The sequence below is a fragment of the Budorcas taxicolor genome, chromosome 11, assembly GCF_023091745.1.
Source record: "Budorcas taxicolor isolate Tak-1 chromosome 11, Takin1.1, whole genome shotgun sequence".
NCBI classification, from domain to species: Eukaryota; Metazoa; Chordata; class Mammalia; order Artiodactyla; family Bovidae; genus Budorcas; species Budorcas taxicolor.
Window position 1 is genome coordinate 159,262,575 of NC_068920.1, and position 13,915 is coordinate 159,276,489.

General features: G+C 54.8%; 1 protein-coding gene across 1 annotated transcript in view; it reads left to right on the forward strand.

Annotated features, from left to right (window-relative positions):
- The window catches only part of PRRX2 (paired related homeobox 2), a 53,297-nt gene extending 48,888 nt beyond the window's left edge, over nucleotides 1–4,409 (forward strand). The window contains exons 2-4 of the mRNA XM_052649374.1: nucleotides 1,467–1,654; nucleotides 2,482–2,660; nucleotides 3,953–4,409. Coding sequence (XP_052505334.1) covers nucleotides 1,467–1,654; nucleotides 2,482–2,660; nucleotides 3,953–4,088 — 503 coding nt within the window. The 3' untranslated portion in view covers nucleotides 4,089–4,409. The remainder of the gene's footprint in view (nucleotides 1–1,466; nucleotides 1,655–2,481; nucleotides 2,661–3,952) is intronic.
- Nucleotides 4,410–13,915: the final 9,506 nt, after the last annotated feature.

Sequence of the window (13,915 nt, forward strand, 5' to 3'; positions counted from 1 at the left end):
GATATTTGTTTTTCTGTTTCTGACTTATTCAGCCTATCTGACCGACTCTAGGTCCACCCACCTCTCTACAAATGACCCTATTTTGTTCCTTGACACGTGTACCCTAATATTCATTGCAGCACTATTTACAATGGCCAGGATGTGGAAAGAACCTAAATATTCAATGACGAATGGAGAAAGAAGACGCAGATGAACACAGTGGGATATTACTCAGTCACGAAAAGGAGTGAAATAGGGTCATTTGTAGAGTCACGCTTGTAAATCATTTTATATTCACATTGGTAATTTTGTAAAGCTTGGGGAGTAGAGTCAAGAGAAGGGAGTCATTACTTCTACTTTGTCCTTTTCTGTGTTGTCTGAATCTTTTACTGTGACAGTGATGTTAGTTGGTTATCAGAATATACTTTTTTTAACATGAAATCTTCAGATTCTTTAATTTGATAAAGTATCCTTTTTTTTAAAGTATAGTTGATTTACAATGTGTTAATTTCTGGTGTACAGCAAGATGATTCAGTTATACCTATACACATTCTTCTTCATATTCTTTTCCCATTATGCTTAATTATAGGATATTGAATATTGTTCCCTGTGCTATATAGTAGAACCTTGTTGCTTATCCATAAAATACACATTTTCAATAAGAAAATAAGATACATAAGCAAGTACTGAACCAGACAGGGTTGGTTCTAAGTGCCCAGTGAATGCAATGGAGGAGAGAGCATTCCGTGTGCACTCAGATCAGGGAGGGCTTCCTGGAGGAGTGAGCAATGAGCGGGGCCCTTCAGGATGAAGGGTCAGCAGTTTAACCCTTGAATTGAAATATGGAAACAGTAACTGAACTCCCCCCTCCTCCGTAGATGGGGCATGAAGAGGTGAATAGCACCTGGCTCGGTTTTTGTGAACAATGGTCTGTGGGTGTTAAAAAGCCTAACAGTGTGCAGTGGACCATCAGAACTGTGACTTTCACTGTGCCTTTTTATATATTAATATAATTCAACAGAGCTTCCCTGGTGGCTCAGAGGGTAAAGCGTCTGCCTGCAGTGCGGGAGACCTGGGTTCGATACCCATGGCGGTTGACCATACCCCAGAGTCTGAGCCATCTTCGAGGACAGGTAGATGCCTCCGGCCCTCCCTGACCAGCTCGGTTGTCCCTCTTGGTCCCCCCAGGAGGGGGGCCTGGCCGCTCTGATTCACCTTTATATCCCCAGGGCCCTAGCCCTGTGCCTGCCACGCCGTGTGCTCAGTAAGTGTGGTGTGTAATAAATGGATGGATGAAGAAATTAACAAAGGAGTGAATTAAAGGGTCCTGCTCTCAGGGCTGGACCATCCACCCGCAGTGGGAAGACACAGGCTCAAGTGCTCAGCGCACGTTGCTGAGCTGGTGCCTGAGTCATGACCGTGTGGGCGCCTGCGGGCGCAGGGGCAGCCCGGCCTGGCCTTGAGCTGACCCTTGGGTCCCTCCGCAGGTGAGTGTCCCAGCCCCGGGCGCAGCAGCGCCGCCAAGCGGAAGAAGAAGCAGCGGCGGAACCGCACCACGTTCAACAGCAGCCAGCTGCAGGCGCTGGAGCGCGTGTTCGAGCGCACGCACTACCCCGACGCCTTCGTGCGTGAGGAGCTGGCCCGGCGGGTCAACCTCAGCGAGGCGCGCGTCCAGGTGAGCGCTGCGCGTCCGTGGGCTCCTCGCAGGAGCGTGTGCAGCCACCATGCACTCAGGGTTAAGGAATTGCCAAGGTGCACGGGGGCTTCTGAGGCCAGGAGGGCCGAGGGTCCGATCCAAGCCCTGCCACTGGCCAGCTGTGTGAGCTTGAGCAAGTACTTAACCCCTCGGTACCGTAGGTGGTGGTGGTGGTGGTGTAGTTGCTAAGTCGTTCCGACTCTTGCAACCCCATGGACTGCAGCCCGCCAGGCTCCTCTGTCCATGGGATTCTCCAGGCATGAGTACTGGAGTGGGTTTCCATTTCCTTCTCCAGGGGATCTTCCCGACCCAGGAATCGAATCCACCCGGGGTCTCCTGCACTGCAGGCAGATGAGCTATAAGGAAGCCCACAGGGTGGCTTCCCTGTAAAATGAGGATCGTGTGGGTCTATTTTATAGCGTTCTTATGAGAAAGAAAAGAATTATTTTTGTAGCTTAGCTCAGTGTCTGGCACAGAGGGTTTTGATAAATAAAAGTCGTTTTAAAGCGTCCAGGGCTTTCTCCGTGCCAGCTCTGAGCAGAGTGCCCAGCATACACCGCTCTTCATTATAACCTCCCAGCAGCTAAATGTTCATCAGCTCATGCCTTCATTCCTCCACTGGCACAGTCTCCAACACACACTGACCCAGCGGCAGGCACTATATCACCCCCATTTTACAGATGGGAAAACTGAGGTTCAGGGAGATGAAGCCGCCAGTGTAGGTGGTTGACAGAGCAGGTACACGGTGGGTCCAAGAGGACTTGGGTCCCCCTGGCAGCCCGCTCACGGCTCTTTCCCACCCCCAGGTCTGGTTTCAGAACCGCCGGGCCAAGTTCCGCAGAAACGAGCGGGCCATGCTGGCCAACCGCTCGGCCTCGCTGCTCAAGTCCTACAGTCAGGAGGCCGCCGTCGAGCAGCCGGTGGCTCCCCGGCCCACCACCCTGAGCCCGGACTATCTCTCCTGGACAGCCTCCTCCCCCTACAGGTGAGCGTGGGGAACTGCTTCCGGTCAGGGTTGGCCGGCGGGCAGCAGCCTGGAGACCCCCATAGGGTGTTTTAGGATCCAGATTCCCTCGAGGCTCTGCAGAGAACTCTGAAAGGGGCTCAGGCCCTCCGTGGACTGGGGGTGTGTGGGCAGTCGTGTGACTGTGCATGGGGGAGGTTGTAAGAATGTGTGTGTGTGTGTGTGTGAGTGTGTGTGTGTGTGTGTGTGTGCGCGCGCGCGCGCATGCATGTGTATTTGTAAATGTGTGGACTGGCAAGATGAGACCTGTCTGGAGGGAGTAGAGAACCCCTGTCACCCTGAGGGAGCTGAACAGCTGCCAGTTTCTGGGACGTCCCTGGGGGTCCAGTGGCTAAGTCTCTGCACTCTCAATGCCGGTGGCCCGGGTTCCATCCCTGGTCAGGGAACTAGATCCCACAGCTTCAGCGGAACTTTAACAGCCACAACTAAAAGAGCCCGCATGCCGCAACAAAGACCCAGCGCAGCCAAATAAATTACTAAATCAATATTTTTTTTAATAAAAAAGGAAGAAACCCTGCAGCTTTCTAGGCTAGCGTGAGAGCCTCAGCACCTCTTGTCGGTCATCCTGGAGGGAGGCCAGGAGGGCCCCTGAGGATGGTTCCCAATCCCGGGGACCTGGCTGGGACCCGGAGGCGAGGGCTGGGGCAGTTCTGTCCTGGTCAAAGCCGGGAAAAGTGGCAGGGCAGGGCGGGAGAGGGAGGGGGTGCTGGAGAGTTGGGGTTTTGCACCCCACAACTCCCAGGGGTGCTGTCCACCCCTTAGGCTGTGTGAGCAGCTCTGCTGGAGCCCTGGTCTCAGGAGATCCAGTGGATCAGCTTGTGGGGTCTGAGTCTTGGAAATGCCCACGCTAGACCCACAGTCCTCCCACCTCCTCCCTGCCCTCTCCTTACCTGGGGCAGGAGAACCATCAAGAGGTATCCTTCCATACAGGTGTGTGTTCATCCCACCCCCATCCTGCTGTGTGCCAGGCACCGGGCGGGTGCTGGGGGGATGAACAGAATGCAGGAAGCTCCTGGTCCAGTGAGGAATGACCCCAAACCTGCAGGGGCGGCTCCAGGTCCCAGCGCCGACCGTGGGCCCTTCCGCCTCTGCCCTAAATCTTGCGGCCGCAGGTCACCTCCAGCCCCAGGGGAAGGCTGCCCATGAGCTGAGGAGGGGAAGCAAGAGGACCAGAGGCTGGGGTCCTTGGACGGACAGCCAGGGTGGTCAGCTCCGGGCAGCACCGACATCCTTCTGTCTTGTGTCGCCCCCAGCACGGTGCCGCCCTACAGCCCTGGAGGCTCAGGCCCCGCGACCCCGGGGGTCAGCATGGCCAACAGTATCGCCAGTCTCCGTCTCAAGGCCAAGGAGTTCAGCCTGCATCACAGCCAGGTGCCCACCGTGAACTGACAGCCGGCTCCGCCAGGATCCCAGTGCCTCCCTGGTCTAACGACAACAGAAAAGAGGGCAGATGCGCAGGAAAGTGACCTTCTCCTGCCCTCTGTCTCCGGGACAGGCTGGGTGGGCTCTCCTGGCTGGCCCTTCTCTGAAGCCCAGACTCCTGGGCCCAAGAGGCTGCTGAGATGCCTGGAGCCTGGCTCAGCCCCTCATCCATGGCCGCTGGAGACTTTGGCCCCTGATCCTTGGAGGGGTTGGGCCAGAAGGTGGAATAGCAGCTCACCGAGGACCTCACTTACTTGGTGTATGAAAGCCAAAAAGCTGTTGTCTGTAAGAAATAAAAAAAGAAGAAATTGTTTAAGCCCCCAAAGATTGCCGGGAGGGCGGACAGGACAGCAAACCAATGAGGGGCCGCTTTGGGGGGCCAGCTCCCTCATCTGTGTCCCTCATTCTGAAAAAGTCCTTCATCACCCTGCAGACCCCAGGGGTGGGGAGTGGGGTTGGAGGACAGAGACTTTCCCTGGAGCCCTTGACACCCAGGTGTTTGGGAGAAACCCTGCTGTGTGACTGGGCAGGATCCCAGCCCTCTCTGGGCAGGGGGTGTCTCCCCTACCCAATGGCAGGGGCAGCGTGGGTGTGGGGGCAGGGGCTGGAATTAAAGCCCTTGCTGCTGGACATGCAGGAGGTGTGGGTGCCCCTGGACCTTTGGCTGTGGAGGGGCCTGGGCAAATGGCCCAGACAGTGGGGTTACAGAGAGGAGGCCCCAGGTGGGCTTACAGGGCAGAGTGGTTCTAACAGCCAAGACCGCCAGAGCCCTTCCTCCAAGTTCTCCAGCCTGCCCTTTCGCAGATGGTCACTGGCGGTGAGAGAGGACCTGTGTGCCACCAGCCACTCAGGAGTCTGCAGGAAAGTGTGCAGTGAGGGGTGTGGTCTGAAGCCAGCCCTTTCCACCCGGCCCCAGGCCACCCCTCCTGATGGGCCTAGCCTCCAGGGAGGTTAAGAGATCATTTCTGCAGCCAGCCCCCAGGAAGTGAGACAACACTTCCCAGGGGAATTCCCTGGGGGTCCAGGGGTTAGAGCTTCCCAGGCGGCGCCAGTGGTAGGTTCCCACCTGGCAATGCATGAGACATGGGTTCGATCCCTGGGTGGGGAAGGCCCCCTGGAAACGGGCATAGCAACCCTCTCCACTGTTCTAAGAGTAGGACACGACTGAAGCAACTTAGCATGCACACCGCCAGTGGTTAGAGCTAAGTGCTTTCACTGCCATCTCCCAGGTTCAATCCCTGATTGGGGAACTAGATCCTACCAAGCCATGTGACGTGGCCAAAAACAGAAAAACACAGAACATACTTCCCGACCCCCAGATGGCCCAGAGGGGCTCAGCCCCTCCTCACACTGCTGGACTCCACGGATGGGCCCCACTTCTCCAGTCTACCCTGCCCATATGGTGTCAAAGCACCCCCAAAGGGCCGGCATCCTTGCCACAGGCTGCATCTTCTAGGTGACCCTGAACAGGGCAAAGCCACGTGGCAATCCTAACATAAGAAACGGTCTCCGTTTTTGTTTTAGAAGGTGTGACCATCCCCGAGTGAGGTGAGGACCTTCCCCATCTCCCAGTTCACCCCCAGAGACTCTTCCCCATCTTCCACTGGGAATTCCACCATGAAAACACAGTTCCTGTGGGGTGGGTGTCACCCTCTTCAGATGTGCCAACGGCCCCCAGGACCATCGCCCTGTGACTGTGATGGGAGGCTGAGGCTCTGGTCAGTAGTAGGGGGGGCCGCCAATGAGCAGAGGGAAGCACAGCTCCAGCTGAAGGTGTGGGGAGGGCCATTCTGCCGATGTCTGCAGCTGGCTCTGCCCAGCTGACTACAGGGGCCAGAGCAAGGAGAGACCAGTGCCCTGACCATGTGTGTGTGATGGGGGACAGGGATAGGGAGTGAAGGGGGGGGACGGTCAGAGCTGTGTCTTCTTGCTCAGTTTGGCCTCTGCCTTGGGCAAGTGATTTCTGGGTCTCCATCTGCCATTCATTCACTGAACAAATATTGTAAAACTCTTGATGTGTGCAGGGCCCTGAGCAGAAAGCAGAGAACTGACATGGGATCCCTGGCTACAGAGGCCATCTCAATCACAGGGAGCCCCAAGTCTCGTCTAAGGCATCCAGGCAGGCTTCCTGGAGGAGGTGTCCTGGAAAGATGAAGAGGGGAGGGAGAACAGTGTTTCTGGCAAGGGGAACAGCATGTGTAAAGGCCCTGTGGTAGGCCAGAAGCTGCCTCTTTGGGCCAGTGGGGGACAGTTCTGGGTCTGGATTTCATGCAGGATGAAGATGGACAGAAGCAGGGACCAGTTCACGTGGGGTTTGTGTGGCCAGATCTGAAGTGCAGATGTCATCCTGGCAGTGAGGCGTCATGGAGGGAGTTTGCTTGGTAGACGGACCCCCTTTCCCCACCTTGGACTCTGTGTGGAGGCAGACACACCCCTGCAGAGGCTGTCCAGTCAGGAGGGCAGCAGCCTGGACCAGATGAGGACAGAGCGGGTGATCCATGAGGTGTCCTGGACCCAGCAGAGACAGAGGCTGATGACTAGCTGTTGGACTAGGGGGAGGCCAGGGGGCCACGATGTGGTTTAAACACATGGATGCGCCCGGGAGGAAGAGCCCCTGGAAGCAGGACTCACCTGGTAGAGGTGGCAGGAGGAAGCAAGCCGCCTTCTTCTGCCACCTGCTGGCCACTGAAGGGCTCATCAGTGTCCTTCCACCCAACGAGCACTGGGGCCGTCCTGGTCTGAGCAGGGTCTCCCTCACAAGGAGCTTACCGCCCTCCTGCCCCAGGGATTTGCACCAGCCTAGGGCCAGCACACAGGGTCCAGAGCTGTGCCCTCATGGGCAGCCAGGAAAAGTGGCCTCTTTCCTCCCAGAAGCACTGGACTGGTCGTGAGCAAGTGGATGAGCCCGCCCAGGTCCTGGGCAGCGCTCCGGAGTTCAGACAGAGGCATGTCTGGTTTTTCTATTTTCAGTCCAAAGGGAGTGGCCGTGAAGCATCGCCAGGTTGGGGCTGCCTGCTGCAGAGATGGGCTCCCACCGGGCGGGGGGCTTCCACTCACTGGGTGGAAGAGCTCACGCTAGGGCCTGGAAAGGCGGGTCCCGAGACCAGGTTCAGAGAGAGCCGTGGGCCTGGTTCCCACAGAGTCGCTGGCCCTGCCATCGGGCCGCAAGGATGTCAATGTCACTTCCTCCCCAGCACTCTAGAAAAAACAAACTAGCTTAATCGTTTACACATGCAGCTCTGGGGAGCTGAGGGAGGGAGCACCGGGGCCCTCCTTGTGAAAGAAAATATATTCCAACATCGCTGTCACTATTTTAGCCCTAATTACAGGGCTTGTGTGGGCAGCCCCCTGGGCAACCATCCAGGGATATAATTTTTCCATGAGGCTGAGGTACCCGAGGCCCCCGTCCCAGGTTGGGAGACTTTGGAATCCTCCTCCCTCCGCCTCCCCTTTGCCCATTTGGCCAAGCAGGCCTGGGACAAGGCATGGCGTGCCTCAGCTTCTGTTTCTGTTTGAAAGAAGGGCACTTGAGAGAAAGAGGGAGAGATGGAAGGAAAGGCAGTCTCTGGCTCTCCTTGCCAGACCCAAAACCTGAGAAATAAAGACCAGAGTTTTACCTTAGGTGAGGCACCTCTCCCGGCCTCAGTTTTCCCCTCTGTAAAATGGGGGTGACGACAGAAGCCACCTCACAGGGTTGTTGGCACAGAGTTACCTTCCATCAACAAGCGCTTTGGGTGTTTTTGGTGGAAAAATACAGAGCGAGGGGTGGAGTCTGAGGAAATCAACATACTCCCCGTCCTGCAGTAAAATTGGCTTTCCCTGCCCAGAGAGTCTGGCTCTCCGCTTTGCCCCTTCCAAGCACACACTCCGTGGGCACAGCTGCGGGGGGCGGTGCCTGCACCAAAGCAACACGGCACCCTCAGCTCCTGCGCTTTTGCTGCTGGCCCCTGGAGGGCGCTGTGGGGAGCTCTGTGTCTGTTCTCCCGCCAGACGCAAAGCTGGGAGAAGCAGGGCTCTCTCCCACACAGATCGCCAGAGCTGGCCCAGGCTCCTGACCCGAAGACAAAGTAACAAGCAAGTCCCAGATCACCAGCCGGGGTCCCTGTATAAACATCAACACAAGCCTTTTGGAAAATGTACCAACAGCCTCAAAAACGCTTGCATACTTTCACCCAGTGATCCCTTCTCTATAAGTCCTACTTCAAAAAATAATCCAAAGTAAGGGGGAGGGGGCGGGGAGGGGCGGTAGCAATGTGTGCCAAGATGTTTGTCATACATTTTCGTACATGCAATGTAAAAAATCTGGGAAGACCCAAACCAGAATGTAAATACTTTATAATGGCTCACAATCCACTTGTCTCCATGTTTTCTGTAATGAGATTAATAACCTCACAGGGAAACAAAACAAGCAGGCCAATGTGAACGTCCCAGCTATATAAGTAGCTCTTTGAAGTAGGAGAAAAAAAGTGCTTTCTTCCCTTTTATGTCCCTTTCATCGTGCCTTAGTTCAGAGATGGACTTGTCTTTTCAGTGACTGTTGATGAGTAGCCCCCATCTGAAGCTCTCCCCTCCACTCCTGTTAGCCCACTGGGAGTCCTCCAGGTCCTGAAGCTTGTGATTATCAAGAATTCCCTTCTCCACTGAAAGTGGAAGAGTGGGAAGAGTGTATTGAGAGCTTCTTAACATTTAGCTCACATCTTAGAAGAAGTGGGAATGGATTGAACTTGGGATATGAGGGGTCAGGAGTGGGCACCTTGAACTCAGAAGGTGCCCTTGAAAAAGGAGTGTGGATGGCATAATTCTAGAATGGCCCCATGATTCCCACCCCAGGCAGACACACTTTTTGTCATACCCTCCCCTTGGGTAGGGGTGAAATCTCTGACTTTATGTGATTAAGGTCCCTACTCAGTTGACTTTGATCAAAAAGGAGATTGCCCTGGGTGGGCCTGGCCTAATCAGGTAAGCCCTTTAAAAGAGAGTCCAGGTCTTCCCTGGAAGAAGAGATTCAGAGCAGAGAGGGAGGCTCCCTCTAGCCTTGAGCAACAAACAAGAAACCAATCCTGCTGACATCTGAAAGAGCTCAGAAGAGGACACTGCACTCCAGATGAGACCTCAGCTGGGGACCTTGACTGCAGCCTGTGAGACCCTGAGCAGATGACCCAGTTAAGCTGTGCCCAGGCTCCTGACCTATAGAAACTGTAAGATCATAAATGGCTGTTGCTTTCTTTTTTTTTTTTTTTCTTTTTGCTATGCCACACAGCTTGTGGGATCTTAGTTCCCCAACCAGGAGACCAGGGGTTGAACCTGTGCCCCCTCCAGTGGGAGCAGAATATAACCACTGGACCTCCAGGGAAGTCTCTGGGTGTTGTTTTCAGCTGCTGTGTTTGTGGCAACTTGTGACCCAGCATCAAAAGACCCAACATCAAAAGCTAACGCAGATGGAGACAGAGTTTGGAAGTCCACTGGAGCTTGGCTTCTCTCTACCCATGGCATACCCAAAGGACCTCAGACCCATGACACAGACCTGAAGCCTCTGCTCAAATTACCTGCCATCTTAGCACCTTCTGAGCCATACTGCATAAACTGACAGATTAGCTGCCCTAAAAGACAGCCTTGATCATGTCCCTCTCCTGCCTAAAGCCTCCTGGGGACCCCCAGGACCGTCCCAACAAGGTTTCATTACCCAGATCAGGTGTTGAGGTCCTGGCATGAAACCCTGCTCTCCATGTCCAGCCTTAAACCCCTCTTGTTCCTACTCCAGATTCTTCAGACAGTCCCGACAACTCAGCCCCCCTCCTCCCACACTCCCCCTGCAGCAACATCCTGCCCACCCAGTCCTCCTCCTCCAGTGAAAATGTATTCCCTGGAGGGTAATTTTTTTTTTTTTAAAAAAAGCAAGTTAAGGGACTTCCCTGGAGGCTCAGTGGTGGAGAATCCACCTGCCAATGCAGGAGACACAGTTTCGATCCCTGGTCAGGGAAGATCCCACGTGCTGCAGAGCAACTAAGTCCAAGTGCCACAGCTACTGAGCCTGTGTTCTGGAGCCTGGGGAACTGCAACTGCTGAGCCCGAGTGCCCTAGCCTCGGGGCTCCACAAGAGGAGCCACTGCAACGAGAGGCCCGTTCCCTGCAGCTGGAGAGTGGCCCTCGCTCGCCACAACCAGAGAAAGGTCCCCCCAGCACAGCCAAAAATAAATACATTTTTTTAAAAAGCAAGTTAAATTCTAGATGGCAGGCCCATCCGCACGTCTGGGGAGATGTGTGTAGTAAGAAACAGAATAATCCAATGTTTTAATTTTATATTCAGAAAATGGAAAGAACAGCCCTATTATTTTCATAATTCAGACTTTAAAAAAATGAAGCTACTTGACATCTTCTTGATGGGCACAGAGACCAAGAGGAGCAACCACTGTCTCTTGGGTGGCCACAGCAGGATCTCCAGGGAAGGGAGGTAATATATAAAGTATAAATATTATGTGTTTAATATGCATAAAAGTATATGCATATCACATACTTTACATACAGTTTGTATGTTTATTTAATAAGCATAGTTAAAAAATCTGGAAAGTCATAGCATGAACTGCTGTTTTCTCAGGGAGGTGGATTGTGGGTGGTCTCTATGCACACTTGTGCATTTCCCTACTGGGGTACTAAAAACTGACAAAAACTCTTTTTAGAACCCTATTCAAATTGGAACCATCTTTTTGGAGAACAATATATACACGCCTTAAAAACAGGCATGCCTTTTGGCCCAGTAATTTTACTTCTAGTGACGTACTGAAAACAATAGATTGGCCCAGAGATTTATGTTCGAAGGTGCCCACAAAAGCATTGCTTATGCTGATGCAGCTTAGATAATTAATTATCCAACAATAAGGGCAGATAAATAAATGATGAGGGCACCCGGGATGATGGAAGGCCAGGGAGCTGTTAAAGTTCATGGTATGGACCATCGAAAGCCCCAGAAGGAAGCGCAGATGTATTATTAAGGAAAATCTGAAACGATGACAAAAGGGTCAGGTTTTGAGCCCCTGAGCACAGATGTCATCACATCTGTGACACACCGATGGCATCTCTCCTATGCCAAACACCCTCAATCCACATTTTTCTGTTGTGGAATTCCATCCAGGATAAAGCCAGTTCTGAATCCCCATGTCTATACTATGTGTATACACACACACACACACACACACACACACACATTCATTTTACACACCATCATTCATTAATAGACACGCCCTAGAAGCCAAGTGCTCTTACAAGAACTGGGGACACAGGGGCACAGGGAACAACACAGATCCAAATTTCTGCTCCCCCAGAGCGTGCATTCTAGAGGAGAGGTGGACAAGGAAGAAGGAAGATGCTGCGGGGGCTTGCCAGCCCCCTCTGAGGGGCAAGAAGCCATCAGAGGGCTTGGCACACACAAGCTTCTGGCCCCAGAAGCAAGTGGCCTCCTGGGACACGCACAGACATCCTGGGAGCCCTTAATGCTGTGGGGATTGGGCTCCACCTTCCAAGGGGGACCCCAGGTTCTGTTCCTGCCTCCAGGGCTGAACACCAGCCCCTTTGTCCTCTCATCTTGGCCTGTTCCTCCAAGTCCCTTGCGTACCAGGGTACCACGTACCAAATACCATGTACTCTTGAAGGCCAGAGCCAAGAAATCCATTAAATGAGGGAGCCCCAGCAGTTCCCCTAAGGAGCCTCCTAGAAGACTGGGGAGTCCAGTTGGGGCCCACCAGCCATCACCTGGCGTGGGCTTTCTCAGAATGGGTGTGTCCTAGGATGGTGGTGGGGGGGGTGTTTCTATTGCATTAAACCATATTGGCAACATTTTGAGGGGACGTCCTCAACTCGCAGCCCAAGGGCCCTGTGATCCTGGGGTCTGTGTGACATCCTGGCCCTGCTCGGGGCCTTCACCTGACTCAGAGCCAAGGAGAGGATGCCCCCCCCAGACATCAAGCCCCAACCAGGGGCAGCCCTGTGTCTCCAGGCGCGGACTGTGCCCCAAAGTCCTTGCCTGCACCCTGGGCCGTGGTTCCAGAGCCCCCAGGCTCCGCACAGCCCCACCCTCCACACAGCTTCTGCTTTGCTCCACTAGCCCCCCCGCCCCCCTGCCCAGGGCCAGGAGGAAGGTGGGAGTCTCACGTGCAGGCGGAGTACGGGAGGGTGAGAGGGAAGTCAGAGGAACTCAGGCCGGGGCCTGAGGGCAACTGGCGCTGGTGCCCAGGATGGCCTGGGGCTGAGCACTGGTCAGCAGACCCCCACCTGCCTCACCTGTCTCACCCACTGCTGCCCAGGAGATGGACACAGGCTTTCGTGGGCCTGGGTGTGTGGGCACAGGGGCAGCTGCTGCCCGGAGGTCACCTGCAGCCCTTCCCCAGTCCTGCAGGGTTGGGTCTGTTCTGGAAAAATCACCTGGCTCCTGCCAGCTGCCTCTGGACAGCACCCTGGCGTGGCCCCTCCATGCCGCTGGGCTGCATGCCCCTCTCTCCTGGCTTCCCTCTCCCCCAGCTCCTGGAGGGGCAGTCGGGCACTATTTGTGCCAGCTGGGGATCAAGGACCACTGCCCAGCTATTGACCTCACTTCTCTGCCCTCTCTCTCCACACGCCTTCTCCGAGACCCTCTTAGGACACAAACCCAGACCCCCAAGCCCACGCCGGCCTGTCCCCAGCCTGGCCCGGAACCCCACAACAAGGCTCCAAAGCTTCAAAGGAGCCCCACTGCTGCTCACGCCTCTAACCTCCTTCCCCTCCTCATCCACAGCTCCCCCCACAAGCCCCATCATCCTCCCTTCCCTCCCACCCTCCCTCCCACGCCTCCCCTCCACTTCCCAGGCACTGACCTCAAGGGGCTGAGCTCTGCTGTCTTTGTATCTCAATCTCCTCAGCCTGATTGGACAACCCGCCCCCCACAAAAAAAAACAGCCTGACTTACCCCCATCACAGGTGAGTTGCCACCTCCTCCAGGAAGCCCCTCCCCAGCAGGGATTAGAGGCCCTCCTGAGGCCCCCACTGCCCAACCCCTACTAGGGTGTTGAGTGCTTGGAGTTGTCACTGTCTGACGTCCCGTTGTCCCCCAGCCCCACTGTCACAGCTCAGCGACCGAGGGGCCAGGGCCCGAGGGGCTGCAGCCGCTGCAGCTCCGAGAGGCGGCCCCCTCACCCATTTCCAGGGTCACGCGTTCCTCATGAGTGTCGGATGCCCTCCTCCCTCGGGTCTCATCTGGGCACTTTGCCTTCTCAGCCCCTTTCCCCAGAAGAGAAAATATTAAAATACAAGTGCACACACTGGGTCCGCGCCTCTGTTCTACCCCAGCTCAGGGATGCTGGACAAGTCGTGGTTCCTTTCAGAGCCTTTCCTCATCAAAAAACAGAAATATCTCCCTCCTGGGATGCGTTTAAGCTTCAAGTGGGAAAAAAGAGTTGTGAACACCACGCCCAGCCCCTGCTTAGCAGACAGCAGGCACTGCACATGGGACTGTGCCTTCCTGTTTCCCAGATGTACAGTGGCAGCCCTTGAAGGGACGGTCCAGTGATTTAGATTCCATGTTTTCAATGCAGGGGACGCAGGTTTGATCCCAGGTCGGGGACCTAAGATCCCACATGCTGTGGTACAACTAAGCCCATGCACTTTAATGAAGACTCCACACAGCTGATAATAATAATAATATAAATATTTTGGGGCTTGCCTGATAGCTGAGTTGGTAAAGAATCCGCCTGCGATGCAGGAGACCCCGGTTCGATTCCTGGGTCGGGAAGATCCGCTGGAGAAGGGATAGGCTACCCACTCCAGTA